General features: G+C 42.3%; 13 protein-coding genes across 13 annotated transcripts; 5 read left to right on the top strand and 8 right to left on the bottom strand.

Moving 5' to 3' along the window:
• Positions 1–184: 184 nt before the first annotated feature.
• Positions 185–2446, bottom strand: K450DRAFT_192959 (uncharacterized protein). The gene is made up of 2 exons (XM_051584473.1): positions 1653–2446; positions 185–1530 (listed from the first exon to the last, which is right to left on the bottom strand). Exons 1-2 carry the CDS (start codon positions 2231–2233, stop codon positions 354–356), a joined length of 1758 nt encoding a protein of 585 aa, XP_051441257.1. The 5' UTR covers positions 2234–2446; the 3' UTR covers positions 185–353.
• A 418-nt stretch (positions 2447–2864) lies between these two features.
• Positions 2865–4003, top strand: K450DRAFT_257862 (uncharacterized protein). Its single transcript, XM_051591742.1, has 5 exons — positions 2865–3042; positions 3141–3182; positions 3265–3485; positions 3550–3615; positions 3692–4003. The coding sequence occupies exons 1-5, from the start codon at positions 2980–2982 to the stop codon at positions 3789–3791; spliced, it is 492 nt and encodes a 163-aa protein (XP_051441256.1). The 5' UTR covers positions 2865–2979; the 3' UTR covers positions 3792–4003.
• Positions 4004–4658: 655 nt separating this feature from the next.
• Positions 4659–6353, bottom strand: K450DRAFT_257858 (uncharacterized protein). Its single transcript, XM_051591741.1, has 7 exons — positions 6286–6353; positions 6088–6222; positions 5866–6009; positions 5731–5800; positions 5223–5664; positions 4796–5143; positions 4659–4730 (listed from the first exon to the last, which is right to left on the bottom strand). Exons 1-7 carry the CDS (start codon positions 6299–6301, stop codon positions 4728–4730), a joined length of 1158 nt encoding a protein of 385 aa, XP_051441255.1. The 5' UTR covers positions 6302–6353; the 3' UTR covers positions 4659–4727.
• Positions 6354–6582: 229 nt separating this feature from the next.
• K450DRAFT_257850 (uncharacterized protein) lies at positions 6583–8080 on the bottom strand. The gene is made up of 6 exons (XM_051591740.1): positions 8042–8080; positions 7877–7917; positions 7412–7796; positions 7196–7339; positions 6856–7133; positions 6583–6782 (listed from the first exon to the last, which is right to left on the bottom strand). The coding sequence occupies exons 3-6, from the start codon at positions 7657–7659 to the stop codon at positions 6598–6600; spliced, it is 855 nt and encodes a 284-aa protein (XP_051441254.1). The 5' UTR covers positions 7660–7796; positions 7877–7917; positions 8042–8080; the 3' UTR covers positions 6583–6597.
• An 85-nt stretch (positions 8081–8165) lies between these two features.
• On the bottom strand, positions 8166–9889 carry K450DRAFT_257831 (uncharacterized protein). The gene is made up of 5 exons (XM_051591739.1): positions 9750–9889; positions 9563–9656; positions 9269–9491; positions 9051–9194; positions 8166–8984 (listed from the first exon to the last, which is right to left on the bottom strand). Exons 1-5 carry the CDS (start codon positions 9834–9836, stop codon positions 8453–8455), a joined length of 1080 nt encoding a protein of 359 aa, XP_051441253.1. The 5' UTR covers positions 9837–9889; the 3' UTR covers positions 8166–8452.
• A 705-nt stretch (positions 9890–10594) lies between these two features.
• On the top strand, positions 10595–11475 carry K450DRAFT_257823 (uncharacterized protein). Its single transcript, XM_051591738.1, has 3 exons — positions 10595–10691; positions 10751–10951; positions 11030–11475. Exons 1-3 carry the CDS (start codon positions 10632–10634, stop codon positions 11324–11326), a joined length of 558 nt encoding a protein of 185 aa, XP_051441252.1. The 5' UTR covers positions 10595–10631; the 3' UTR covers positions 11327–11475.
• A 1-nt stretch (position 11476) lies between these two features.
• Positions 11477–13535, bottom strand: K450DRAFT_257819 (uncharacterized protein). The gene is made up of 6 exons (XM_051591737.1): positions 13173–13535; positions 12877–13101; positions 12322–12808; positions 12165–12261; positions 11920–12096; positions 11477–11847 (listed from the first exon to the last, which is right to left on the bottom strand). The coding sequence occupies exons 1-6, from the start codon at positions 13442–13444 to the stop codon at positions 11609–11611; spliced, it is 1497 nt and encodes a 498-aa protein (XP_051441251.1). The 5' UTR covers positions 13445–13535; the 3' UTR covers positions 11477–11608.
• A 2724-nt stretch (positions 13536–16259) lies between these two features.
• On the top strand, positions 16260–17759 carry K450DRAFT_257814 (uncharacterized protein; the record flags this gene model as incomplete). Its single annotated transcript, XM_051591736.1, has 6 exons — positions 16260–16555; positions 16616–17117; positions 17185–17220; positions 17296–17430; positions 17493–17643; positions 17714–17759. 6 exons carry the CDS (start codon positions 16263–16265, stop codon positions 17755–17757), a joined length of 1161 nt encoding a protein of 386 aa, XP_051441250.1.
• A 201-nt stretch (positions 17760–17960) lies between these two features.
• On the bottom strand, positions 17961–19924 carry K450DRAFT_257810 (uncharacterized protein). The gene is made up of 2 exons (XM_051591735.1): positions 18786–19924; positions 17961–18709 (listed from the first exon to the last, which is right to left on the bottom strand). Exons 1-2 carry the CDS (start codon positions 19793–19795, stop codon positions 18037–18039), a joined length of 1683 nt encoding a protein of 560 aa, XP_051441249.1. The 5' UTR covers positions 19796–19924; the 3' UTR covers positions 17961–18036.
• K450DRAFT_257806 (uncharacterized protein) lies at positions 19745–21775 on the bottom strand. Its single transcript, XM_051591734.1, has 5 exons — positions 21313–21775; positions 21127–21243; positions 20654–21061; positions 19997–20579; positions 19745–19901 (listed from the first exon to the last, which is right to left on the bottom strand). Exons 1-4 carry the CDS (start codon positions 21652–21654, stop codon positions 20055–20057), a joined length of 1392 nt encoding a protein of 463 aa, XP_051441248.1. The 5' UTR covers positions 21655–21775; the 3' UTR covers positions 19745–19901; positions 19997–20054.
• A 280-nt stretch (positions 21776–22055) lies between these two features.
• Positions 22056–23069, bottom strand: K450DRAFT_214526 (uncharacterized protein; the record flags this gene model as incomplete). Its single annotated transcript, XM_051584829.1, has 3 exons — positions 22056–22564; positions 22628–22872; positions 22936–23069. 3 exons carry the CDS (start codon positions 23067–23069, stop codon positions 22056–22058), a joined length of 888 nt encoding a protein of 295 aa, XP_051441247.1.
• A 1536-nt stretch (positions 23070–24605) lies between these two features.
• On the top strand, positions 24606–24846 carry K450DRAFT_257801 (uncharacterized protein). Its single transcript, XM_051591733.1, has one exon. It carries the CDS (start codon positions 24630–24632, stop codon positions 24807–24809), a length of 180 nt encoding a protein of 59 aa, XP_051441246.1. The 5' UTR covers positions 24606–24629; the 3' UTR covers positions 24810–24846.
• Positions 24847–24954: 108 nt separating this feature from the next.
• On the top strand, positions 24955–26325 carry K450DRAFT_257799 (uncharacterized protein). Its single transcript, XM_051591732.1, has 4 exons — positions 24955–25033; positions 25096–25644; positions 25757–25837; positions 25949–26325. The coding sequence occupies exons 1-4, from the start codon at positions 24968–24970 to the stop codon at positions 26258–26260; spliced, it is 1008 nt and encodes a 335-aa protein (XP_051441245.1). The 5' UTR covers positions 24955–24967; the 3' UTR covers positions 26261–26325.
• The last annotated feature ends 9 nt before the right edge of the window (positions 26326–26334 follow it).

The following is a 26334-nucleotide window of genomic DNA, read 5'->3' as shown; positions in this document are numbered from 1 at the left end:
AAATCCCAAATGTTTTTTTAACAGTCAAACGCCGTAAACCCCAAATTTGGGAATTGTACAATAAATTTTTTGCCGCCAAGTAAGTTGATGCGCGGATACTCGTTGGTACTTTCTTTCCATGCCGTATTGCCGCGTACGCGCTTGCCTATATTCCGCCCTCTATTCATAGCACCAATTACATTTCATTCATGATTCGCTTTATAAATATCTTTATATTCAGGGCCAGCATCAAGCTATGGTGAAGGAAAGGGGGTGACATAACTTGGATGAGAATATATCGGATACAAAAGGGTTCTATAATTTCATGAAAGGGGGTTGGTGATATTGACATGGTATCTTTAGTCATAAATATGCTAGATGGCAATGCCTTGGCTAGACGGGGTGCTTGAGAATGAGGTGGCTCGTTGCAGCTTGCTCAGACTCAAGAATCCCGTATTGCTCCGGTTACGGACTTTTTGAGTCCTCCATCGGGTGGGCAAAGTCGCGGGTGCAATTTCAGGCGTGGACGATCCAGATGAGGATGCTGACAGCACTGTGTCCATCTGTGACATTGAAGAAGGTGACGAAGTATACATCTTACGAGCTAATGAGCTTATGCTGATGGTTGCTGAATTTGACATCATAGATGCAGGCGATGCTGTTCGCTCGGGAACATCGGTTATATCGCTCATCATACTTGAAGGAATGGGAGATGCGGGGATTGGAGAGGCGAGAGGGGTGGGAGTTCTACGAAGGGTTTCTGAAGTGGTGTTTCGTCGACGGGGTTGGTTACCCTGCCGTGGGCTTCGCAAATCAAATTGTTGTTCAGAAGAGGTAGATCTGGTTGCCTTTTCAGCTCGCAAAACGTGGGCGGGCTTTTTGCTTGTGGCTGGCCTGGAGGCAAACATCGCCATGATTCTACCTTTATCGTCATTCCAGTGGGCCGAACAGAGGTTATACTCCATGGGTATCATAGTTTGGTCAGCCTTTTCCACAAGTTTGACTCTTTGCACGTAGGACGTGAAGAAAGGTCCGCCGCAATGAGTGCATTTATTTGCGGATGAAACGTATTCCTTGATGTCGTCCCGTACGTGGTTAGGAACCTCGATGTCGTTTCGTACAATGGTGCGAGCTGCTAACTCAAGGAGTGATGGAGGACTGTGTTTTGGTTCTGGTGCATATTCCAACACCATGGGGCAACCGTCGACTCGAATATAGCGCAAATATTGCAGGCGGGCAAGTTCAGCAGGGACGATCCTAACCGGGTTACGACTGATATCTAAAGTGGTCAGCAGCTTGAGATCACCAAGGCTCTTTGGCAGGTCAGACAGCTGATTGTCATTTAGTAGCAGAACGGTCAGCTTCCTTAAAGAGCCCATTGAGTCAGGAAGGTGAGTGATCATGTTGTTGGAGACGTTTAATACAGTTAGCCTGGTTAGGCGTCCAATGTTATCAGGAAGCTCGGTCAGTCTGTTGCCGGATAATTCCAAGTTGGTCAAGTTTCGCAGACAAGCCAATGAGGCGGGTAGCTTTTCGAGTAGGTTATTTGAACTATGAACATAACATAAAAATAAAAATGAGTATCAGGGTGGTACCAACTGACTTCTCCTTATTTACACAAGAAGCCAAAAGTCACACTTCGGTGAGCTAAAATAGTAAACTAATCCACTTACAGATGAATTTGGGTGAGGGCGGGCCATAGAGAACTGATATTGGGACTAAGCCGAACGATTGACCTATCAACAGCGCCAATGCGCTGAATAGCGCCGTATCGAGATACTTCGATTTCGACATCTCGAAAAGATACTTTGGTCCAGCCGAACTTCTTCTGCTGATCGTCAATCTCCTGCTGCTCGTTCATGGTATCAGTGTCCAAAGTATCAAAGTTGATATCAGTGGCTTCCTGGTCCCAAAGCCTTAAGGACGGGTAATAGGTTTCATCAATATACTGCAGCTCCTGGCTGAGAGTATCGCATTGGTTTTCGTTGATATCATCACACATTGACTGATAGCCGGAATCAGAACGCCTAACAAGAGAGTTGCGATGGTTCACTTTGTCGAGCTTGTGGGGTGGGAGGTTGTTGTTGCAGAGTTGATAATGTTCAGGGCTTTCGCGCAATCGGTCCGGCCGTTGGCTAGTTGGGGAGTTTTGTACATGAGATGGCTCGCTACCAGATAGATTTGCAAATGCAAATACTTCTGATTTGCCATCTGCGTTGGGAGCTTGACGCACAAAGCGAGCAAGGAAGGACATCTAAGAGGATAGAAGATACACCAAGGCGAAAAAAAAACAAGGATGGAAAAGGTACCAAAGCTAAAATAGGCCAGCGGAACAACAGCAAGTCACGATTGGTGTAACTCTGGCGGACCAATCAAGTGAGAATATTCGTTCGTGGCGGGGGTATCGACCGCAAACCAATTTGTTTGTCTCAAAAGATGGTTCGTTGGTTTATTCGGCTGAAAAGATGTTCCTCCCTTAACATGAAGCCAATCATTGGCCAGAGCAATTAATAGTTTGGGCTCACTTAATATTCCGATAGACTTCTGAAGTGCAGAAAAAGTGCGCAGATATTCTTGACACTTGGTTTGATGGCACCATGTTGTAGAAACTCAATACAATCAGGTATCATACGAGTCTCGATCCTTTGTCCGTGTGGATTGTGCGACTGAATAAAAAGTCTATTTTTACATTGTAATTTCTCGTCTCCATCATTAAGGAGAGGCACCAATATGAGTAATTGTACAGAGATATAATAGATGCTCTCTATACAAATGATTCCAACATACGTCAATGGAGTTGTGGCCGGCCATGGAGTTTTACTGGCCCATAAAGGCTCTGTGTCCTCATGTGAGCCGTGCCCCCCAATAAGCCATGTTGGAAAAAACTGGGATATTCAGAGAGCCATTGTAATTTTTGTGACGTCACGTTTTCATATGCCCTAAGACTGAATTCTGTATTGTGTGTGGAATTCAGGCCTGCCTGGATTCGACATAGACAACATGGGTGCCCAACAATCCAGACCTGAGGGAGTTATTTTCTACAATGAAAACGTTCCATTGCAGGTAATTTGAAGCTACCTTATCTGTCGCTATTATGAATCACGAAATTCTCCCCGATCGAAAAATCGCAGCAGCTAATTTCATGGCACCACAATATATAGTTTTCGCAAAATTTGGTAGATTCATTGGAATCTCGCGCAAAGGTACGGTACCGCCCCAATCGAACACAGGATATATACCACCATTAACACTCCATTCATTTACTCTTGTTTAATTATCCCATAGCGATCCAAGCCCGTTGGCAACAGCGGAAAAGCACCTCTTCCACATGAAGTCGAAGGAGTTGTTCGTGAACGTGTTGCTGAGGAGCTGAACCGTATTAAGGAACAGCAAGAAGAAGCCAACAACCGTATCACTGCACAACTTTCAAAGCAGAATTTGGAAAGCAAGCACAATGCCGTAGCCATTGGCGCCGATATTGAAGATATGATCAAGCGTGTTCAAAGGTATGTTGTCATGATAGTGTCGATACTCAATGTCGTGCAAGTTACTCAACACATTTCATCATAGATCAACTTCAAGCAAGTTGCCTGCCGAAATCAAGGAAAGTCAACAAGCTGTTATTGAATGCTACAGGTAAAGTGTCATGCTGTCTAGATAGACCAAGGTGTCTTCGAATCCCTTGAACTGATAAATTGGGCATACCATACAGACACAACAAGAGCCGACCTTTGGATTGCTGGGCCGAAGTTGAAAACTTTAAGGATGCAGTTGCGCAGGCACAAAAGGAATTTTGTATTAACAGTGCTTAAACCAGTGTATAGAGGATAGATCTTGATGTTAAAAAAATATTTGCTGTGAATTCAATATTACTTCGTTTTTTTTCTTACAATGCGTCGTGTTGTGTTCAAAAAAAGGTAAATGTAGACGAATCGGTCTATTCTATGGCTATAGTAGTTGAGACAATCCGTGGATGCCTATATGGCTTCATGAAGCCGTACTTTGCAATTGACGGGAACGACGCCAGTAAAATAACATTACCATGGAAGATGAAAATCGACTCAAACTACTTTTTATTACCAATGCTTGTCTGTCATACAAAGTAGAAACTTATTCACACCAGTCAAGTTCCGAGACTATCAGATATGAATCTTCAAGCTATAACCATTGATATTACTGTGGGGTGGAAAAACTAGAAATGTAACGCACTGTCATCCAGTACTTATTGCGGTGGAGGCGGCGGTGGTGGTGCTGACTCTGATGGGGCAGGCGGTGGTGCGGGCTCGGATGATGGAGGCGGTGGAGGAGGTGCTCCATATTGCGAAGAAGGTGGTGGAGGTGGTGGTGGAGCATGCTGTTGCCAGGGAGCATCACCAGGTGGCGGCGGCGGTGCTGATTGATCGTAGCCTTGTTCATAGCCTGGGTATCCACCATAGCCTTGATATCCTCCATAGCCACCGCCATAGTATCCACCTGCTGGAGGTCCATAGGATGATGGAGAGTGTTGAGGAGCTCCACCGTATGACCCATTTGGTCCATATTGCGATGCACCAGAGGGAGGTCCATATGATCCACTTCTTGCCCAAGGTGCTTCTCCATTACCACCACTAGGAGGTGCGGCGTTGTTATTTCGATCCCAAGGGTTGCCTCCGCCGCCGCCGCCGCCGCCACTGGCTGAGCGTTGCTGCCAAGGTGCCGCCTGTCCAGCAGCCGCACTAGCCGCAGCCCGATCAGCCCAAGGTGGACGTTCACTCTATTAAAATTAGACCATTAGTAAAGTGTAAGGAAGATGACTTTTCATTGGAATGACACATACCTTGGCACCAGCGCCGGCTTCTCCGTCGGTAACTTTTTCACCCAATTCGGCCATGAGGTTCATGTACTCGCTATCCAGTTGCTCTTCACGTTCCTGTGCTTTTTGCATGAATTCTGGATTGTTGCGTTGTAAACAATCACGAGCCATATGTCCTTGTCCACCACAAATTTTGCACGTGAGATTGTTGGTAACGTTTTGTTGTTCAGGGCATTCGTATCGACGATGTCCAACTCCACCACAGTTGGTACATGTTTGGTTTTCATCATCGCGCAATGTACCGTTGAGCGCAGCAAGTTCACGTAGTTGTGATCGTTTCAATTCGTTTTGACCTTCTGGCACAGACGCAGACTAAGGTGAAAAGTGTTAGTTATCTGCCTCCTCTGTATCACATTGGATCACGATCATCATATCATGCATATCAACTTACCGTTTCAATGACTTTTTCAATCAACTTGACTGCTATTTTCACTTTTTCTTCAGTATCCGCTGTTACGAGACAGTGAAGGTCTTCTTCTTGATTGGCGTTTGCAGCAGCATCAGTACGACTTTTGCCTTCCTTTACGGAACCTCTGCCGCGAATACTGATCTTTGCTCCGGATTCTGATTCCATCTTCTTCAGTGTGTTACCTCGAGGTCCGATCAAAAGGCCAATAAAATTAATTTCAGGGAATTCCTTTGCTGGAATGTATACTTTGTCGGTTGTCTTTGCCGCCTTTCTGTAATCTGCCGGTGGGCGGAAATCTGGATACCTTTTAATGGCATCTTCAATAATGTGCTGGCGCTCGTCTTCCAGCTTTTTGCGATAGCGTGCGTCCCTGGTATTAACACGCTTGCCCTCTGCGTTATAAACTGGTTCTGGTGATGGAGATCTGTGCATAAAACATGTCAGGAACTCATATGACGTACAAATGCTATTAAAAAAAACGTCCAAATACCTGTCCCGTTCGTGCGGTACAATATCGCCAGTCCTCAACTTTCTATTAATTTCTTCGATACGCAAATGCACTATACTCCAAAATGTGAGAAAGCTAAACATTGCAGACATAAAAGCACGAAATTGAGACACTCACCAGAATATTGTTCGCGTTGCTCTTTGGTCATTGTCGACGAGATAGCCGTCGGTAACCCGGGAATATTGATTTTCGTATCACTGGCGCCCCAGCGACTTCTTCGCTTACGCTGACCATTTTCTGAAGGGGAATTACCGTTGGTCACTGAACGAATGAACGAGATTGTTGCGTTAAGTAAAGGTTGAACACAAAAGTATGATGCATTCATCATCCCAAGCTTACTCTTTGGAGTGGGATCACGTCCTCGCTCGCCAGAGGGTGACATGGATGCACCTGTGTTTCTTGCTTGTGGAGAAACACTGCCGTCGTCGGAATCGCCAAATCTTCTCTTGAGACCCAATGGAATATCATTGGTACCTAAATCATTTATAAGTAATGGGAATCTGATCGTAAACCATACGTTGTGATGCTGATCCGTACCTGTTGGTTTCCACATGTTTGGTTGGAATCTCTGCAAAAAGTGGAATCGCTGTGCCACAGGTTCTTTTCAGTGTGACTGGTTTGCTTACGTCACATCGCCCTCTTCGCTTTTTGGCGACCGCCCACATCGCACGGATACCATCTTTCAGGGATAACAATAATACCCATAATAACGTTATACACCAATGAGACACCATGGTATTCAGTAGAAATATAATATCGTTGCTCTTATTAAAGCAGAATTTACATATATATTTGATAGCACATGTAAGGATAATGTGAAAACATATATCTCAGCCCTGTATCCACTTTTTAATCGTCTCGATCCAAAAGCGACATCTGTGCAGCGAAATAGCGAGGCCCAGCTACATTGAAAGACTCCGTAATATTTCTGATGGCAGAGACTTCTTCTGAAGTGAGTTGAAGAGATCCAGCTCCATAGTTGTCCAAAAGATACTTTTCCTTGCGAGTTCCAGGAATAACAAAAATGTCTTCACCTGTAGTGATCAATGGTCTCAGATCAATATCAGGCCATGTTAACTCATTGAACCGATATAATCGACACTATACCTTGTGCTAAAAGCCATGCCAAGCAGAGTTGAGACGATGTGACTCCCTTTTTATCCGCTACTTCCTTGATTTTGTCGCTCAATTCAAGATTCTTTTCGAAGTTTTCCTTTTGAAAACGAGGGTTGTTGCGACGGGAGTCGTCAGCATCCAAATCATCCATGCTCTTGATCTCTCCAGACAAAAATCCACGTCCTAGTGGTGAAAAGGCAACAACAGACACGCCAAGTTCACGGCATGTTGCCAAAAGATTGTTTCTTTCGATATCCAAAGTCCATGGGCTTATGGTGATATGTTAAAGTACTGTACATGAAAAGCGTTCGTTACTATTGCAGCCATTTACCTATATTCCATCTGAACAGCCGTGATAGGGTGAACTTTATGCGCTCGTCGAAGGGTAGTAGCCGTGCACTCTGACAAACCAAGGTACTTGACCTTGCCTTCTTCTACCAACTTTGCCATAGCAGCCACAGTGGTTTCAATTGGTCTAATGCGATGTATATTAGTTGTTCCTTTTTCTCCATATGGCAAGAGCTTGGAAGAAAGGATTTAAACCTACATGTTTTTGTCAATGCGGTGGCAATAGTACAAATCAATATAGTCGGTTCCCAATCGCTCGAGCGAGTCATGGCAGCACTTAGTCAAATATTCTGGGTCTCCGTTGGCAACAGCAGCGCCTGAAGAAGAATCGATACCAAATTTCGTTGCTAAAAACACATCCTTTCTACGGTCCTTAAGAACTTTTGAGATGATGTTCTCGCTATGACCGTTTCCGTACACATCTACCGCAAGGCAAGCAGTTAACATTATTCCGACAACGTTGATTTGTGTAATAAATGTCTTCACATACTTGCAGTGTCCCAAAAATTGCAGCCGATGTCAAGCGCCTTGTTCAAAAGTTGGACACTGTTTTCATCGTCAACCTTTCCGTAAACACCAGGAGCCTATACCATTTGGATAATTGTTAATGAGATGACAATTACCCTGTTTCTGGATCCAGCATACAACTAGATGTCTTACATACCAGGCTCATACATCCCAAACCAATAGCAGATACTTTGACACCTGTCTTTCCAATTTCGCGTAAGGGGGTAGATAGAGGTTGTGACATAATCAAAGAGTAAAGTGGTTAAAAAAATCTGTTCTTCCCCCTACAACATGCCTTCTTAAATAAGATTTCGGATCACACCGAGGTAAGAGCTGACTTTGTAAGTCCGACGACGCGTCACTATTTCGGGCCGCATCAGTGAGCCCGGAGAAAAAGCTATCGTGCGAAGTGACAGCTATTGGCCGTGTATACGACAAGAGAGGTTATATGTTATATTCTGTTAAAAAAGCTATTGATAATCCATTTTACCACTTTCCTAATGATACCTCGCCCATACCGGTCTGTGAATGTCTTGGACGGTGCTGACTAAATTACCATTTGGCAAATGCTTGGTGTTTTGAACCGAAAGCTATGATAAATTGAAAGCCATAAATAAAATAAAAGGAGACTTTTTATTTCGCTTGATACTTTATTTGACATCGGATGATGCTACATAAAAGGTCTCTATTGTCAAAATAGATTGCATTTTTGCGTTTGCATTTGCTTGATATCTCATTGTTGATGCTGATCCAAAAGCTTCATATAGGTGCTATTATAGCGTTCACCGGACACCTTGAATGATTCAGTGATACGACGAACCTCAGCAATCTCCTCTGAAGTAAGCTGAATTGATCCAGCCGCAACGTTCTCCAACAGATATTTCTCTTTGCGAGTTCCAGGAATGACAAAAATGTCTTGACCTATAGGGAAGTTCATCATCAGTATGAAACTTATAAGCTTCGCTTCACATATAAAGGAGACTGTACCTTGTGCTAATAACCAGGCTAAGCATAACTGAGCCGATGTGACTCCCTTCTTTTCTGCAATCTCCTTGATTTTGTCGACCAGTTCGATGTTCTTTGCAAAGTTTTCACCTTGGAATCTTGGATGATTTCTTCTGTTGTCATCAGCATCAAACTCATCAAAGCTCTTGATCTGTCCGGACAAAAATCCACGGCCAATAGGTGAGAATGCCACAACTGATACGCCAAGCTCACGGCAGGTTGCTAGAAGGTCGTTTTTCTCAATATCCAGACACCAAGGACTAAACATTTGAAGCATTAACAACACAGCAGTTCGAAGGAGCATTATGACTAAAACATATATTTACCTGTATTCCACCTGAACAGCTGTAATGGGGTGAACCTTATGTGCTCGTCGAAGGGTTGCAGCCGAGCACTCTGACAAGCCAAGATACTTGACCTTTCCTTCTTTTACCAACTTTGCCATGGCAGCCACTGTAGTTTCAATCGGTCTAAGGTATCGGACATTGATGAGTTTCTAATAAAAGTCGACAGGTGCAAAGCTTTGGTCCCCCTTAATACTTACACGTCTTTGTCGATGCGATGGTTGTAATAAAGATCAATATAATCAGTTCCCAGTCGCTCAAGTGACTCATTACAGCATTTCTCCACATATTCTGGACTACCAGTGGCTTTAACGTCTCCAGAAGAGTAATCGATACCAAACTTAGTTGCCAAAAACACATCCTTTCTACGATCCTTCAGAACTTGTGAAATAAGTCTTTCACTATAACCTTTTCCGTAAACATCTACAGCAGATCAACAAGTTTTAGCATCAAGTCAACAGCCATAATACACCTTTGAGCCTGCTTTTACGTACCTGCGGTATCCCAGAAATTGCAGCCGATTTCAACAGCCTTGTTCAAAAGTTGCAAGCTCTCTTTATCGTCAACTTTTCCGTAAACACCAGGAGACTATCTCGTTTGAAATCGAATGGAAATAGGTGATGAGCATTTAAGATATGGCTTCTTACGAGTTCAAAGGATCTCTGGGTTTCTCATACATACCAAGCTCATGCATCCAAGACCGACAGCAGATACCTTGACACCAGTTTTTCCGATTTCACGATGGATATTAGTAAGTGCCTGAGACATTTTTGATATTGAAGTTGAATATGAGAACAAGAGATGTGGATGACTAGCCAGTTACTTCAACGTCTTTTATATTTTGGATGCATTAATAAGACTCGTCGTAATGAGATCAATCTGCCCCAAATTTCACATCCCGACGACGCGTAATATCCCCCTCATTGGCTAGTTGACACTTTAGAGTTATACGCCGGTTCGAGTGATCATTCGCGATGAATATCTTGGAAAAACTGGGAAAATTAACTTGAATAGAATAATTAAACTGTATATCAGTGTATAGTGAAATATTACTGGATCTATATGTGAGGTCATTGAGCTATTTCTCATCCCTTTGTTCAGGATAGTTGAATGTACTTACTGACTGCGGCAGGCATTTCAAAAATGGTATATGGGTAGAAATTCAAACACTGGGAAGTAAGGTTCGGCAGCTACCTTCACGGTCACACTCTTCTGAAAACTCATCATTGTCAACGTTTAATCACACCGTTTCAATTTATCGAATATTTTTAGAGGTTCGCTTGATCTAATGAAGGACTACTGGATCTTACATTTACGCCATCTGTGTATATACTAAACTTTTCCAAACCGTATCCTTTTACTGCCTAAAACCAGATGATGTATATTAGAAGGCGTTTTGTAAGGCTAATTTATGGTCATGGCCAATTTCAGTTGGATTTCAGTTATATTTTTTCCATGACAAAATTAAAAAATAAATATTCTTGCAAAATCTCGTGATTTATCGGTGGCTTGCTGTAATATCAAAGGTTTTGTCCCTCAACCCACTTGACAAGACAAACCAGCATGTCATTTACTTCACTTGTCACCAAGGCTGTTACACGCCAGCCTACGCTCATATTCAAGGTAATTTGATGGTCTGGAATGTTAGCTTTGAGATGGGTAAATTTCTGACAAGTTTTCAGCGCAATGCACACAAAAAAGCATCTATCAACGTCAAGCTCAACACATATATAGAGGGACTCGGCTTGAAAGACGAGGTTGTAACTGTTCGACCAGGTTTAATGCGAAATGTGCTGCTTCCATCCAAGCAGGCGTCATATATCAATAAGTTCAATGGACCACGGGACAGAAATGCTGTTTTGGCCGAACCTGTTGTGCAAAAGGTATGTTAATTTCTGAAGTGACAACGTGCAGAAAAACGCCAGAAAGCAACATCTAAATACTTAGCCTTGACTGTTCAGATGGTCGATCCATCCATTGGGATTAAGCGACAGGATACCGCCGCACGAAAGTTGTTTGCCGAACTAGCTGCATTACCCGGCCCACTCGAATTTGTCCGTGCCGTCATTCCGGACACCACAGCAACCTTCGGTTCAGTCACCAGCGAAGATATCGCAGAGAAACTTAGCGAGTATGAGGTTACTCTGGATAAGCGTTTGGTTCTCAGTGAAAAAATCAAGTCTTTGGGCCAACACCAAGTTTCCATCAAGTGTGGTGAATCTCAAGTCAACATCGATGTCATTGTGAAGTCCCCATAGAGGCAATCAAATTCTAAACTTAAAGCACTCTCATTGCTGCCTGTATATTAAAAAAGAACAATCGTTATAGACAAAGCTTTTAGCATTTGGTCCTCTTCTGGTGTATGATTTGGTCGGATTGTGTGGTTGTCCTGACGGTTTTAAGCAAAGCAATTGTGCTTTGTGGTAAAATCATTACATTTATAATATATTTATCTAGACTATGGTAATGATACAAAAGTGGAATAGGCATTACAGAAGGGTGGCTTTAGACTGGTGTCTCTAGATTGGTTGAGTGCAATTCTATGCATTTTCTATGTGATCAGTCAAGCCATTGCCATTCTGCTTCTCGACATCAGTTGTGCTTCCAGGTTCAACACCCACGCTTCTACCATGCTTTTCTTGGTCTCTTTCTTTAGCATCCTTTGCCTTCTCAATGAGAGCAGTCTTGTTCTCACGAAGTTCTTTTTCGGCCTTCCAAACGAACGGGGTCTCTGTAGCAAAAACTATGTCCATTTCTTCCAATGTGCGATTGGCGGTCTCTGTTGAAATCAACCGCTATGTTAACAACAGAAAAATTGAAAACGACATCAATTTGGTGCAGTAGCACATACCTGGATATAATGCCCACACGATAGGAATAGCGGCAAAGTTGATCAAACCGAAGAAGAGGAAGGTATAGTTGTCCCAAGCAGCAAGAAGAGGAGGAGTGATTTCGGCAACCAAAGCATTTCCTATTGACCATCCAACAACACTCCAAGCACCGCCCTTTGCACGAACTTTCAATGGGTCTGGACAAAATAAAATTGTTAGTCAAGGTTAGCGGGATCGACGTAATTAGACTATCGGTCTAACTTACAAATTTCGACCGGGTAGAGCCAAGGGACAGTCAACCATGTCATGCCAAAGAAAGCAGTGTATAAAAAGATGAAGACAGTTCCTGCTATACCAAACGCCTAAAAATATTGTCAGGAATTCCGATATCAGGAGTGGGAAGTTGGGCATATCAAACTTACACTATGGTTCTGAGCCAACATACTGGGATGGACCATAACAGCCAGCAGAACCAAAGAAAGACCTTGGGCTGCCGCCCCCCAGAAGAGTGAGAACCTTCTTCCAAATCTATCCAGGGTCAAAATGGCAACTATAGTACTGAGCATGTAAGTGATGTTGTTAATACCGGCAATCAGCTGCGAGGTTTGGGAACTGAAGCCAGCTTTTTGGAAGCACTGTGGAGCATAAACGGTGACAACTCCGATTCCAGTGAGCTCTTGGATGATTTGAAGCCAGACACTGAGATGGACACGACGAGCAATGTTGAGAGGGTCCTTTTTAAACATGTCAAGATATCCGATTTCGCCTTCATGCTCAATTTCAATAGCTTCGATAATATCATTATATTCTCGTTGAACTTCAGGATGATCGGGGTCGCCGTCGCCACGTAGAGCAGCTAGGATCTCAAGTGCTTCCTCCTTACGGCCCATGCGTAATAGCCATCTAGGACTGCATTATAATGAAGCTCAGTAAGGCTGTTTATAGGATGGGTGTGTTCATCATAAGCATATACAAACCTCTCCGGGAACCAGTTTATGATAACCATCAAGATAACCAAGGGAAGTAATTGGAAGCCTAGAGGGAAACGCCAGCGAATACCGCCTTCGGTATAACTCATGCCGTAACCTAACCAGTAGGCAATAACGACACCAAAGATATTAAGAGTAAATTCAATTGCGATAAACATTCCTCTTGACTTGTGATGCGACGTTTCGGCGCTCCAAACCGGAACGATTGCGTTCCTAAATGTGAGTCGATATTAGCAAATCGTTGATGTCATGATTGAAGGTCAATATACATGACATATACTTACAAATGGCCAGTTCCAACTCCAGTGATAATACGAGCACAGATCATCCATGCAACATTCTGAGCCGAGCATTGGAGTGCAGCTCCTATTACAGCAATAGCGCTGCCTACAACCACTGTCCTAATACGACCGATCCGGTCACCGATCCATCCGCCTATCAAAGCCCCTATCAAACAACCAGCATAGTATACGGCAACTACACCGCCAAGCAAGGCCGGGTTGTTCTCTAACCCCATAAGTGCAAGGTAGTCTGGGGCAATGTTAACGTCGCTCATCACACCTTGGTCATACTACGGAAGCATACATTGTTAGAGACTTCGCCATGGATGCTGCACAACATATATGGAAAGATACCTACGCCAAAGAAGAAGATACTCAAGCCAGCTACTGCATTAATTGCAATCAACAATCTGTTGCCTTTCAGATTAAAGAGAACCATGGGAGACAAAGGTAGTTACTTACATCATACACTCAGGGCATGTCCCTGTATTTATACAGTCTACTACTCCATGACTTTCCAGATAAAGTTTGGGCACTCCGGTAAGAAGGAGCGGAGAAATATATGTCACAATTAGTTTACGGTAGATAGACCGCAGGAGTCGTTGATGTAAATGGGTGCACTTTCTGATGATAACATGCTGCAATAATGCAAAGGCGCCACCGGATGATACACAATTCTTTACCTCAAAACGGTGATGTACTCTTTGGCATGCTACAGAATTATTTCGTATGACAAAAGTGGTTTCAATTTCATGAGCGAATTGTTGACCAACCTCAGCAATTACCGAAATCATAACAAAAATATGAGTATATTTGTTCAGGTCCTTTATCAAGCCATTTCTTCCGACATCCTATTCCAAATGCGGGTATGATGTATTTTTCAAGGGAAGTTCGAACGTTTGGTGGCGGTGCACGGTCGTAAAAATGGTGAACAATTGACCTTAAAAAAGCCGTTGAACCGGCTCGTAGAATAATAGCTGTTATTCATATTCAGAGATCAGAATGCATTATAAACTATTACCCCATGTTTGTGGAGTCGAAAATTCCAAAGTAGTTTGTAATATCCATTCTATGTTGCGCTAGTTCATCGGAGAGTCAAACTGAGCCTGTCGAACACAGAATGATCCAAACCATGCCAAAGAACATATTGGCTTACAACTTATAACACAAAAGAATTGAATCTATTACTAGCTGCCAAAAATATTCCAATCCTTATTTTCCCCTTCATTCTTAGGTTTAACAACTGTATCATCTTTGAAGCGTCGTCAGGTTTGATGGTCTTCACGTTTATCGTCTTATCTTCCTCATAAGGTATAGACATGCACCTCTTCAAAGCGCTATAGAGAACCCGCATCTATACTTGTATATTTGGTAACATCAGCAGAAAAGGCTTCCCAGGGTTGGGCTGTTTAGCTGGCTTTGTAAGGCTTTAGTCATCTCTATAAGTTCACTGATTTACATGTATGTAGTGACATAATTTACTCTAAATTACTGACAAAATCACTTTTCGTAAGTGATTCCTTTGTTTCTCTATAGAATTATGTTATAGTTCAGAGACACTGGGGTAGTCTTATCTTACGGTGAAAACTTAGTAGCCGGAATAGGAAACTTGTCTTGTTCCTTCGGCTGTCTGATGTCCTCAACAACCGGAGAATTGCAAGACAGAGCCGCATATCACGCGTCTTGTTTTACAAACCCATTTTCAACTATCATGATTGCACGTGAGTGAGTGTTAAGGTTCCAGTTTATGATCTTGCTACTTTAACTTGGCTGCTAATGGCCATTGATCATGTACCATCTACGTTCTATGGACATTTTGATAGCCAAGTGACATAACGCTGGTCAGGGGTTAAGCAACGAAGAGATAGAGAAACAATGAAAATTTCACGAAGAAAGGTCACTGCTTATATTAATGTCCAATTGTACACATCAGGTTGTCCATCAACCCCGAATGATACCAAGATCCGTCGGTCGCTAACTCAAGTGCTCTAACTTTATTATTACATCACTCACATCGGCCATTTATTCATGCCAGTACCTACATAAGGTAAGCCATTGGATACGAATAATGCAAATTGTCACTCAACCATTCTTATGAAGTGGATCTACCTCATGACCTTGACTTTCGAGAGCTAATTGCTGCGTGCTGCTGTCAGAGACAACAGCCTCTCTGTTTCAGTACGATTTTTGCCTGTCCGATTTTCATTCATAATTTGCTCTAGAGAAACTTAACAATGGTAGAGTACTTTCTTGTCATTCGTCGTTGCGCATTGTTTCATGCTTGCTTGTTTTAAAAACTGAGTGCTCGCAATAATTTCAGCTATTTATAAAGTGAACCCAATCAGCTTGATCCACCATATCTGATGTGAGATACTTGGTCAAGGCGACTGATGAATTCTTTGATGTTAAGGTAGGCAAAATATGCCCAAATTATTCATACCCTTTGACCAAAACGGCTGCAATACAATTTTCTGTGGATATCGCTAACTTTACAGCTACATTACAGCTACCTAACTTATCTTATGTTATATAGTCAATTAGGAGCGTGCGTTGTCCAATTTGTTGTTAAGTTATTGGTCTCTCTGCTGACCTAGGAAAGGGAGGTTGAAAGGAGCTGTTTTGTTAAAATGGAAGTGAAAAATAAATAAATATACTATGATGACTGTTCACTTTTTTTTCCTTGCCTTGCCACAAACCATTGACCACACACAAATTGTAATTAGGTAAGTTTAATGAGGTTTCCTGTGGCAGCCACGAATCAAAGAGCTTTTCTTACAAGATTCCTCAATCTCCTCAATGATAATTTGTTGATAGAATTCTATACTACATAGAACAGTGCGGCGTACTTATAAAGTGTGGGCAGAACTTGCAAAATGACAGAAAATTTCACGTAAGAAATATTGGCGGTGTTTTTGTTTGGCCATGTTGTTACGAGAAAATATAGAGATTTGATCTCCGATCATCCGATATTGATCCTCAACCGCCAAAAAATTACATAACAAGTTTACCACAGATCAAATCATTCGCAAATAGCGAGATAGATATAAAAGACAGACCAATTTGCATGAATTCAACCATATTAACTATTAAAAAATGGCCATCAAAATTGTCTTTGGACTCTCTCTACTCGCTGCTGCTAGCCAGCTCATCTTCGGATACCCCGCAACTGGTGTCAGTTACGGTGATCACGAACTTCGTGCCCAAAGACCTATTGTCAAAGCTGAACCCGAGCGCCCCAAAGGTGATGGGGAAGTTACCGCTGATGCTGTTTTCTCTGGAATTGGCACTTTTGCCCATTTACCTTTTGCCCAATGCTGGGCCAATGGAACCGCTGACTTCGATATTGCTTTCATCGGTGCTCCCTTCGATACTGGAACTAGCTACCGGTAAGGGTTCGAAGAAACATGATATAAATTGCTTTTACTTAGGCTGACTATTTGCATTAGCCCTGGTGCTCGATTCGGACCCGCTGGTATTCGCGACGGTTCTCGTCGTTTGAACTTGTATGGTGGTTATAACGTTCCCATGGATGTTAACCCGTTCAGCGACTGGGCCAAGATTGTCGATTGCGGTGATATTGCCGTTACTCCTTATGATAACAAGTTTGCCATCGATCAAATTCAATTTGGTCACCAAGAGCTTCTCCACCGTAAGCCCGCAACCGCCACTTCAAAGTTCCCTAGACTGATTACCCTTGGAGGCGATCATACCATTACACTGCCTTTGTTGCGTTCCATTCACTCTGCCTATGGTCCAATCTCAGTCATTCACTTTGATTCTCACTTGGATACATGGAAGCCTAAAGTTTTTGGTGGTGCTAAGTCTGATCAAGCTGCAGTCAACCACGGAACCTACTTCTGGCATGCTTCCCAAGAGGGCTTGATCAAGAAGGGTACTTCCATCCACGCCGGTATCAGAACTACTCTCAGTGGTCCAAGTGACTACGAGGTAAGTACTTCATACTAGACTACAGCATATTCTTCGATTGACTCACCAATGTTTTCTCATTTCATAGAATGATGGTAATGCTGGATTTGATATCGTTGAAGCCGTAAGTAGACCGATTGAAATGGCCATTCTTGAACAATTGGAACATTGATTACTCACACCTGCACTCATAAAATAGAGAGATATTGACACCATCGGTACCGCTGGCATCATTGAGAGAATCCGTGAAGTTGTTGGTGAGAACCCAGTATACTTGTCCATTGATATTGATGTCTTGGATCCTGCCTTTGCACCAGCAACCGGTACTCCCGAGGTAAATATACGCCACGGTCTGCTAACAAGTAAAGTTCTGAGACTAATAATAATATGTTTTAGACCGGAGGTTGGAGCACTCGTGAACTTCGACGTATTATCCGTGGTTTGGAAGGAATCAAGCTAGTTGGTGCTGACATTGTTGAAGTAGCCACTCCTTATGACACTAATGCCCAAGTTACGGCTATCGCTGCTGCCGATATTATGTTTGAAGGTAGGCTTGCAGAATTTGCTCCATCATCCTCATAGTGATAATCTGTTCTAACTAATTCTATTCTCCAAAGTCATGAGTCTGATGGTCAAGAAGCCGCTGGACGATCTCGAATAAGTCAGTTTTTGATGCAGGTGGATAACAGAAATAGTTGTAAATTGTGTAGTCATTCAGGAAATCGTTAGTATATTAGATCATAAACTTGTTTTTTCACATACCTCTGGTTTTAAGTATAATGTACTGCCTGCCGCTGTAACGCATCCGTGTATTGAGCCTTGTAAGTAGAGCCTTCCCACATCATTAAACGTGTGCGCTAATCATTTCAATTCATCAGTTTTGAAGTACATTTTTGTTTATTGTGATGTCATGTCATGTATACATTTTTTTGTAGTTGTTTTAATATCCTGCAACTCCAATCATGGCTGGATTAGGGTAAAATACGATACTGGTTGGTTGAGAGATGTCACTAGGCAACAGTGGAGGGTGCACGAAATAGAATGTCAGGTTAAATATGACTCCTGCCAACATAATGGACCACCAGAATAATATAGGGAGGAATTCCTTGAACCTAAGGAATATCTGGGTTTCTCGTTTGAGTTCCGTGGCCGATCGAGCGCTTGTGCCCCATCCAACATCCCACATCGACACCAGCGCCCAAAGTTTGGCTGGAACTAGACCAAGTAAGTAGTACAAACTGTAGAGAGGGAATGCTAGGAACCTTATGTTGCGAGAGACAACAAGTGCATAAAACATCTTGATTAGACCTATGCCTACTAAGCTGGCAAGCCAGGTCACCAGGACCAAAGGAACCCGAGCCCACAAAGTGAAGAAAATCGAGAACATGAGAATAAATGGGTAGAGTCCTTGGTAGAACAACTCTGCTGCCATCCATGGGCTGTGTTTATGGATACTCTTTGCATTCCATAGTAGTTCTCGATAAAAGCTTTTTGACCATCTAGTTTGCTGCTTGAACCATCGCAAAAAGTTTTCTGGTGTCTCAGTGTCACAGAAGGCAAGATGTGTGTACACTACTTGATGTCCCTTCAGCAGTACACGATTTGTCAAATGTCTGGGAAAGAGATAGAAAATTGATTGAGTATAATCAAAGTGAGACCGAATTTACTACAAAGTCGCCGATCACTGACCTATCGTCTCCATATGTGCACTCCATGCCTAGGAAACGCTGCTTGATCCATTTTTCCAAGACTTCTTCTAAAGCGCTGGCCTTGTACATCCCCATGGGTCCAGAGACACAAGTGACACATCGATTGAAAGACTGTGCGGCTCTTTCGATGTTGAACGCCATCCAGTATCGTAAAGACGACATAAAAGACAGTAAATTTCCCGTGTTCCAAATACGGACATCCCCGGCAGCAGCACCCACATTGCCATACCAGTGTAATGCTCTTTCCAGCTCTAAAATTGCTCTTGAATCGAATTTTGTATCCGAGTCGGTTGTCATGACGGCGTCTGAGCCGCTGGCCATTAAAAATCGAAAGGCGGTATACATAGCATGTCGTTTTCCTCTATGGGGTTGTAAATAACATGAAACTTGTGGCGCCGTATCACATAACTTTTTGAATTCCAATTTTTCATCCTCGGTCGCTTCAGATAAAAGGTATGGTATGCTAATGACTGGGCTGTCCGAGAACTCTTTTTCGAATACATGTGCCATTTCGTAGTCTTCCTGACCGTCTCCATCAATGACCACAACAATCTTGAGCGGAAGTGGATAATCCAATTGCTTGATAGACATCAAGCATTGAGAAAAGAGTTCAGGCGATTCTCTGTAACCTACCACAGCTAGTCCAACTTTGTGGTAATCATGGCCTTTCTCAGGTTCTACTTTGTTTTCTTTGCGTCGAAATCGAACAGCGTGTATGCGATTGAGGGTTGCAAATATAAGTTGTAGAACAATGAATATGAGTACAACAAGTCCATAGACGCCCAGTGCCAGGAAGCCCATGCTGACCACTCGTAAGCGCAAGGCGTAGCCAACCAAAGCAGGGAGTATAAAGATGACAGATACACATATTGAATATGCAATTTTAAATGGTAGCGACCATGACATGATCGACAAATTGGTTGATAAACAATACAGAAGAGAAGACGAAAGAGAAGTACCACAGTAATTGAAGACATGTTTGGCAAACATGTTTCTTGTAAACTTTTCACAAACTCGCCGAACAATGACACTCGGAAGTTCACTTTCATAGTCCAGCCCGTCAAAAATTTAGCCGTAGTGTGTAGTTTCACTTTTTCTAATACCAAAAAAAACATTGACAATTATGATTAGGCGGTGTAGTCGGTGAGACAACCTTACAAAGTTTGTAACATGTACAGCGATATTATCTACCTAACCAATATCTAACAGCTTGAAAAAAAAAGTGGTATCGGGGAAATCATAGTCTCTCCTATTGTAAGTTGATCCTCTTGGGTGCTGGCTCGTCGCATACTTGATTGTGGAGTTCTGCCTTGTCAACGCTTGTATTCATGATAGGTTTTCTCCCAGCAGCTGTGCATTCGCGACATAACCAAGGATCAATTTCAATCTCGTCGTTTTGGATGGGTGGCGTCTCGCAGAGCTGGTGTACACATTGATTACATGCATCACAAATAAACAGACGGTTTCCTTCGACATCTATTCCAATAAGGCAGTGTTTACAGACGTCTCCATCATCCATATCTTCATTGTCGTAGTCGTCGACATAGTCGTCATCCGTAATAACTTTTCGTTTGCCAAGGATGTTTTGCCTCTCCTGCTCCATATACATCAACGCTTCTTGTCGTGTAGAGACAATATATGCATTGACATATACAAGGTACACTGGCTTGTAACTTTCAGTGTCATATAGCATAGTATTCCTTGCATTAGTCGACAGTTGAGGGTTCGGCGAGCAAACCCCACGTAAATCTTGGATTGCTTGATCGCCAGCGATCTATGGTAGATTGAAGTTCAGTATGACAGTTCTATAGCCTCAGAGTAATAGACCACAATGAGCCTCAATATTACCGATGTTGCTTTTTCACCGTGTCCATCGTTATAGTACACATTCCACGCTTGATTGGCATCATTATAGTCCTTCACATAAAGTCGCCATTGTTGCCGTGAGCTTCGCCTTGAGTCCTTGAGGCACATTAAAGCAGCCAATAATGTATATTCTCCGCAAGGCTCGGCACCATTGCTTTCTACATTCATCGATTCTAAATTGTCATTGATAGCATTTGCACTTGCCATCGAATCATCTGGATTAGAGGGACTGTTACGACATTTCTCAGACTTTGCAAGTAAGTAGCCTTTGGCTAGATCAATGACACTATGCAAATTGGATATATCGTCGACATTAGGTTTGATAATGGAATCATGCGCAAAGTACTGGGTGACGCCTTCACATATGGTTTGAATGGAGGTATACGAGTCCTAATGCGGTGGGGTTAAAAGATGAATGAATAAAAATGAAAAATTGAAAAAGCGAATGTACGAACGTTATGAAAAACCATGGCTGGATCGGATTGATACTTTTGATGAAGCTTTTCGAGAACTGTGGTGTCGCTATTGGGTATTATGGGCAAATTGAAACGTAGTGGTATATCCTGCCGTAACTTGAAAGGAAAACAGTGTATTTAGTAAATTAGAAGAGTTGTCTGCTGCTATCAAGAATAATTCCTCACCGACTCCGTTATAAGTTCTAATCGAACGCCTACAGGAGCTTCAGTTGCGTCCTGTTTCACGTTTCCCAAGGTGAATGTGAGGTCTTCTTTTGTTATAGCTTGCAAATCTCGCCACCAATGTAGTTCAGGTGCCAGCGCGTCGTGAGTTGATTCTCTAACTCTTCTCAGCATGTCGTTGAGAAATTTCCCCAGGTCATACGATTGACCCCATACGCCGAGAGCTTCTCGTAGACCAGCAATTAAACCATACTGATCAATCAGGTCCTTGGGAATTGTGAAAGTTTGCAGTACTACTCGGACTAACAACACGAACGGAATCTTGTCAAGCGGCTGCTCCAACATATTCAGAGCGGTAAAAGTGAATGCAATAGGTAGCTTTTCAAGCCGATATACATTGGCAGCAATGTCGAGAAAGTTTGGCTGCTGCACACGATACAATGTCGAACAAAGTCGTACTGTTGGTTGAAAGGGGAAAAGAAAACGAATGCGTGCATCGACCAACAAATTTACCACCAATCAAAAGTCTGGTCCCATGCCTCTCAAGCCAATTTTTTCTTTTTATCAAACAAATTTGATACTACAACGGCGTCGGTCGATGCAACATACTGTCAAAGACGTATTTGTGGTAAGCGCCATTTTATGCACATTACTCTGTCTTTTTAGTTGGAATGGGCTCTGGAGGAAGCTATCAAGAATACTAATATCTACAAAGGCACTGCTAATGAAAGCTCGCCATAAAGGTACTAAGTATGAGCAAGTAAGTTGCGACTGGATTTTTCGCTGCCATTCGGGAACGATAGCAGCCCTTTCACGGCAATGTTTGTGATAGCATCATAAAGCTTTTTTGGTGAACTGTAGGTGTTTTGTGACATTAAAATCGCCGCTATTCCAGCTACATGAGGATTAGCCATACTAGTTCCATCCAAAACCATGGTAGCATCCTTGGAGCCTAACCAAGCGCTTTTGATATCTTTTCCTGGAGCATACAAACGAACGCACTGGCCAGTGGAAGAAAACTTAGAAACACTATCATCGCGGTCGGATGAGCCTACAGTAAATACGTCCGGGTTATCTGATGGTGAATAATTGCAGGCATCGTCGGCTGTATTGCCAGCAGACACAAAAATTGGAATGTTATAGTCATTGGAGGTGCTACTTAGGGCATCGTTGATCATTTTCGATTTTGGTCCACTTAAAGAGAGGTTGATGATGCTTTTTTTGCCTTTGGATAACTTTCCAACATATTCTAGAGCTTTTTGACGTGTTCAGATCAAACATAGTTTTATATATATAAATATGTACAAGGATGTCTTACCATGAAGTAGTCTTACAGTTGTTCCATCACCATATTTGTCAAGTATTTTGATGCTCCTCAGCTGGACTTTCTTGGAGACACCAAATGTCGTTCCTCCGATAATACCAGCGACATGCGTCCCATGTCCTCCTAAATCGTCTTCTGATTCTTCATCCACGAAATTGGCGTCCCTTGTAGCCCGACCGTTAAAGTCATCATGCGCTACATTTATGCCAGTATCCATAATGAAGACTTGAACACCATCTCTTTTGTTATCAACCGTATTAGATTATGTTAATTGATGCTTGGCAATGGAGAAAAGCTCTTACCCTGCAGCACTTTCATACAAATAGTCATTTGCGTTTTCATTTTTATTCCTGCTAATTCGTCCCAATCCCCAATTTGGTGCATTATGCTGTGCTATCTTGCTGCGTCGTGATGGCGGGCGGTATAAGGGCGGCATTTTTGTGGCTCTATAGACTTCATTCACCTCAACATATTCTACATCGTCATGCAATAGAATATGTTCGATAAATGATGGAGGAAATGTTCCAGTAACGGCACTAAATCCTTCACCAATGTAAATGTTGCTAAGGTTTGTCGGATCTTTAAACAAGGCAGTATCTACCGCTCCTGCAATGGATGCTCCATTTTTTACCATGGTTTGGTATCGGTGGTATTCTTGCAAAATAAGCTTATCTCCTGGGATCAATGAACATTTCATTAACAGAAGTTGTAGCAACGCATTTATAGAGCAGCAGCCGCATACCTATTGTTCCATTTCGACCGTCAGAAAGTCTGATTATATGTGTTGGTCCTCTTGCAACATCAGCGAAGGCGATTTTTAGCATTATCAATGCATATATGATGAGTTGCCGGGTCATCTTGAGGTTATTGGTATTGTGAAGACACCTGCAGCCAAGTAATGAAATTGTTTCTACACTGATAGAATCAGTTCGTTCAGTTAGCCAACTTGCAATATTATATATATACTAGTAACTGTCGCTAATTTCTCAAATTTTTTATTGTGTTTATTTTCCTGGATTTGGACAATGATGCTGGCAATAACCGAGCGGCGAATTTTATCATTTCCATTCAAATTTGTTTGAACAGTCGATTTGACCGTGAAAACGTCAAAAATTGCCATCTTGACCAGAGACCATTAATTGGGTAAAATAGAGTCTCTTTGCTTGAACTTTACCTCCAGAGCGACCTCCCAATCACGGATATCAGGATAAAGCTGGTCTTCCAGTATTGAAATGATGAATAGTATATCACATATCAGATATTTACAGTTGTATGTACATTATGGTGTGGAAAGTTGATCATTATAACGACGAGTAGTCATTAAAATGTAGATATCAAGTAACCATCGTTTACACTTTGTGATCTACGTCTTCTGTCCGAAAAGCTGCCACACATGTTCGGTAACGTCCACAAGTCGTTGTGATCATTATTAATGGGTACAAAGTGGCTTCTTTGAATAGGTTCAGACACCGGTGTTGCCGATTTAGGAGACTTTACAATCATCATCAATTCTTCCTGAGCTTCCATGTCCCTGGTATAATTCATGAGATGGGGTTTTTTAACAGTACTCGTAAAGCAGTTCAAGATGACAAGAACTTACGGGTCTCCAGGATCCATTGAATTATGTGTGCGTAAGTTTGCTGCAGCTTCCTCACTATAGTCAGAGGAATAGTTATTGTAAGTTGCCCACCGGGTCTCAGGCAGAATCCGGGTAGTGGAGAACTTGACGGGTTCCGGACAGATGATTTTGTACCGCATATTGCTGTTGTTGTACGTTGGGCGTAGGTAATTCATTACAGAAACAGTCGAGTTTTCTGAAGCCTGATTTATACGATTGCCGACGGTTGGTTTTTTGCCCAAGTCCACCTTAAACTTTACAATATTTCTTTCGTCAACAAACAAAAAACTCTTAAATGATTCTTTTCCCAACCTCATTGGGCTGTATGTATCTCAATGCATACCTGTCCGTGGTGTAAAATATAAGCAAGTTTGTTTCATGCTTCATATCTTTATCACATACTTCAACAGCGCTACTATTTACTGTGCTTACTTAGTGACGATTTGTGCTTTGGTTTTGATTTCAACTAAAGAGAAATTTCAGACAGTCAGCTGTAACGAGAGGGAGTCGAGAGAATATAGTGAAACGAAGACCACATATAATCCAGATATCGATTGATAAAACGATGATGGCAGGATACGCTATTGCTAGCTGGAATAATAGTATGGTGCAATGTTGACTTTGTCGGTGTACGATTTTCAATCTCTCCGCCATATGATGGCCCAAAATTTGGACTTACAAAATAGCAGTTACTGCTTTCTCCCTGTGCTTTTGGAATGCTGGACTCTGACCGCTTTGATGAGGCTAGTGCAAATATTGGCACTTACATGCTACAAGGATGGGTAATAATATCTATATTTGATTGAATTTATAGTTATGAATGCTCACATTACTTCTATTGCAGATCTTGACAGATGAACAGTGTCCTCAACCGCAATGCCCAACGCCATTGTTACGATCTAAAGACGGAAAGCAAAAGATTTGTGTAGTTCATAACTTGCCCGGAAAATCTGCTCCAAAGGACAACTTTGAACAAAGCGGATTTAAGCAGGCAACAGCCAACGAACCTTTGGATAGATCCATGGATGATACAGCTCACCAGATTGATATCGAAGAAGACGACGAGGCTGATGAGTTTATCCGACGAGTGAATGAGGGTAGTAAACACGATGGATCCGTCGCTGTAAAACGTAGAGAACAGTCAAAATTAGCATCTGAGCGGATAGGGCAAAAACTTTTGCAGCAGTGGACGTTGGTCAACGATATCTGTCCAAGCGACACTTGCTATGCTGTTCCCCTTGTTCGAGACCAGCAACAACGTCTCTTTTGCGTCATATGCGAGAGGAGCTATATGAATGAAAACACTTATCTTCAGTCAGTGCGAAAGCGGGAAATTGAAAGTGATACTCCTAAAGCAAACGTGGAACAACCTCCTGCTCCCAAGCCATCCAAGGTGGGTTTTTCCTTCTTTTTTCATTCATTTTCTGCGATGGACCAATAGATTCAACCCGCAATCGATTGTTGATTTACAATTGTCTTTTGCTTGGAATGAATTCGATTTGAAGTGCCTCAACTGCACTTGCAAAAGAAGGAAGATCAGTATTGATTCTGCAGTTGATCTGGCGGAGGCTGAGCACAATGGCAACGTTGGTATTTTCTACGGTTGCACTAGAAGTTGACTGCATAGAACATTCAACCCGAAGAAGGATACAATGATCACTTTAATACAATAATACTAACTTAAACTACCACGGTAGACCATAATGCAAGACGTCAATCTACGTGACTTTGATTACGACCTAGAAGATCCAAATTTCCTTTCGAGTCAACTTCAAATGCTGAAGCCAAATACACAGATAGATGCTCCTCAACCACCTGCTGCTATCAATAACGATGACACAAGCTCGTATCTTTCAGCAAGATCTAGTTTACTAGATGGCTTAAAACAAAAAGTCGATAAACTATCACAGGATGTCATCTCTATACACGATCCTGTAGCCATGGTCAAGCTATTTGAGGCTATCAAATCTGGATCAGAGGCGATAGAAGCATATCAAAGAATATGTTAGTATAGCATTAATTTCATGTTTCATGATCATGGTAATAAATCTATTAGAGAATTTTATTTCTAGTATGAGTATTT

The sequence above is a fragment of the Umbelopsis ramanniana genome (assembly GCF_025399195.1).
Source record: "Umbelopsis ramanniana AG unplaced genomic scaffold K450scaffold_68, whole genome shotgun sequence".
Lineage (NCBI taxonomy): Eukaryota > Fungi > Mucoromycota > Umbelopsidomycetes > Umbelopsidales > Umbelopsidaceae > Umbelopsis > Umbelopsis ramanniana.
Note: the sequence above shows the minus strand (reverse complement) of the source record. Positions and strands in the feature narration are given on the sequence as shown.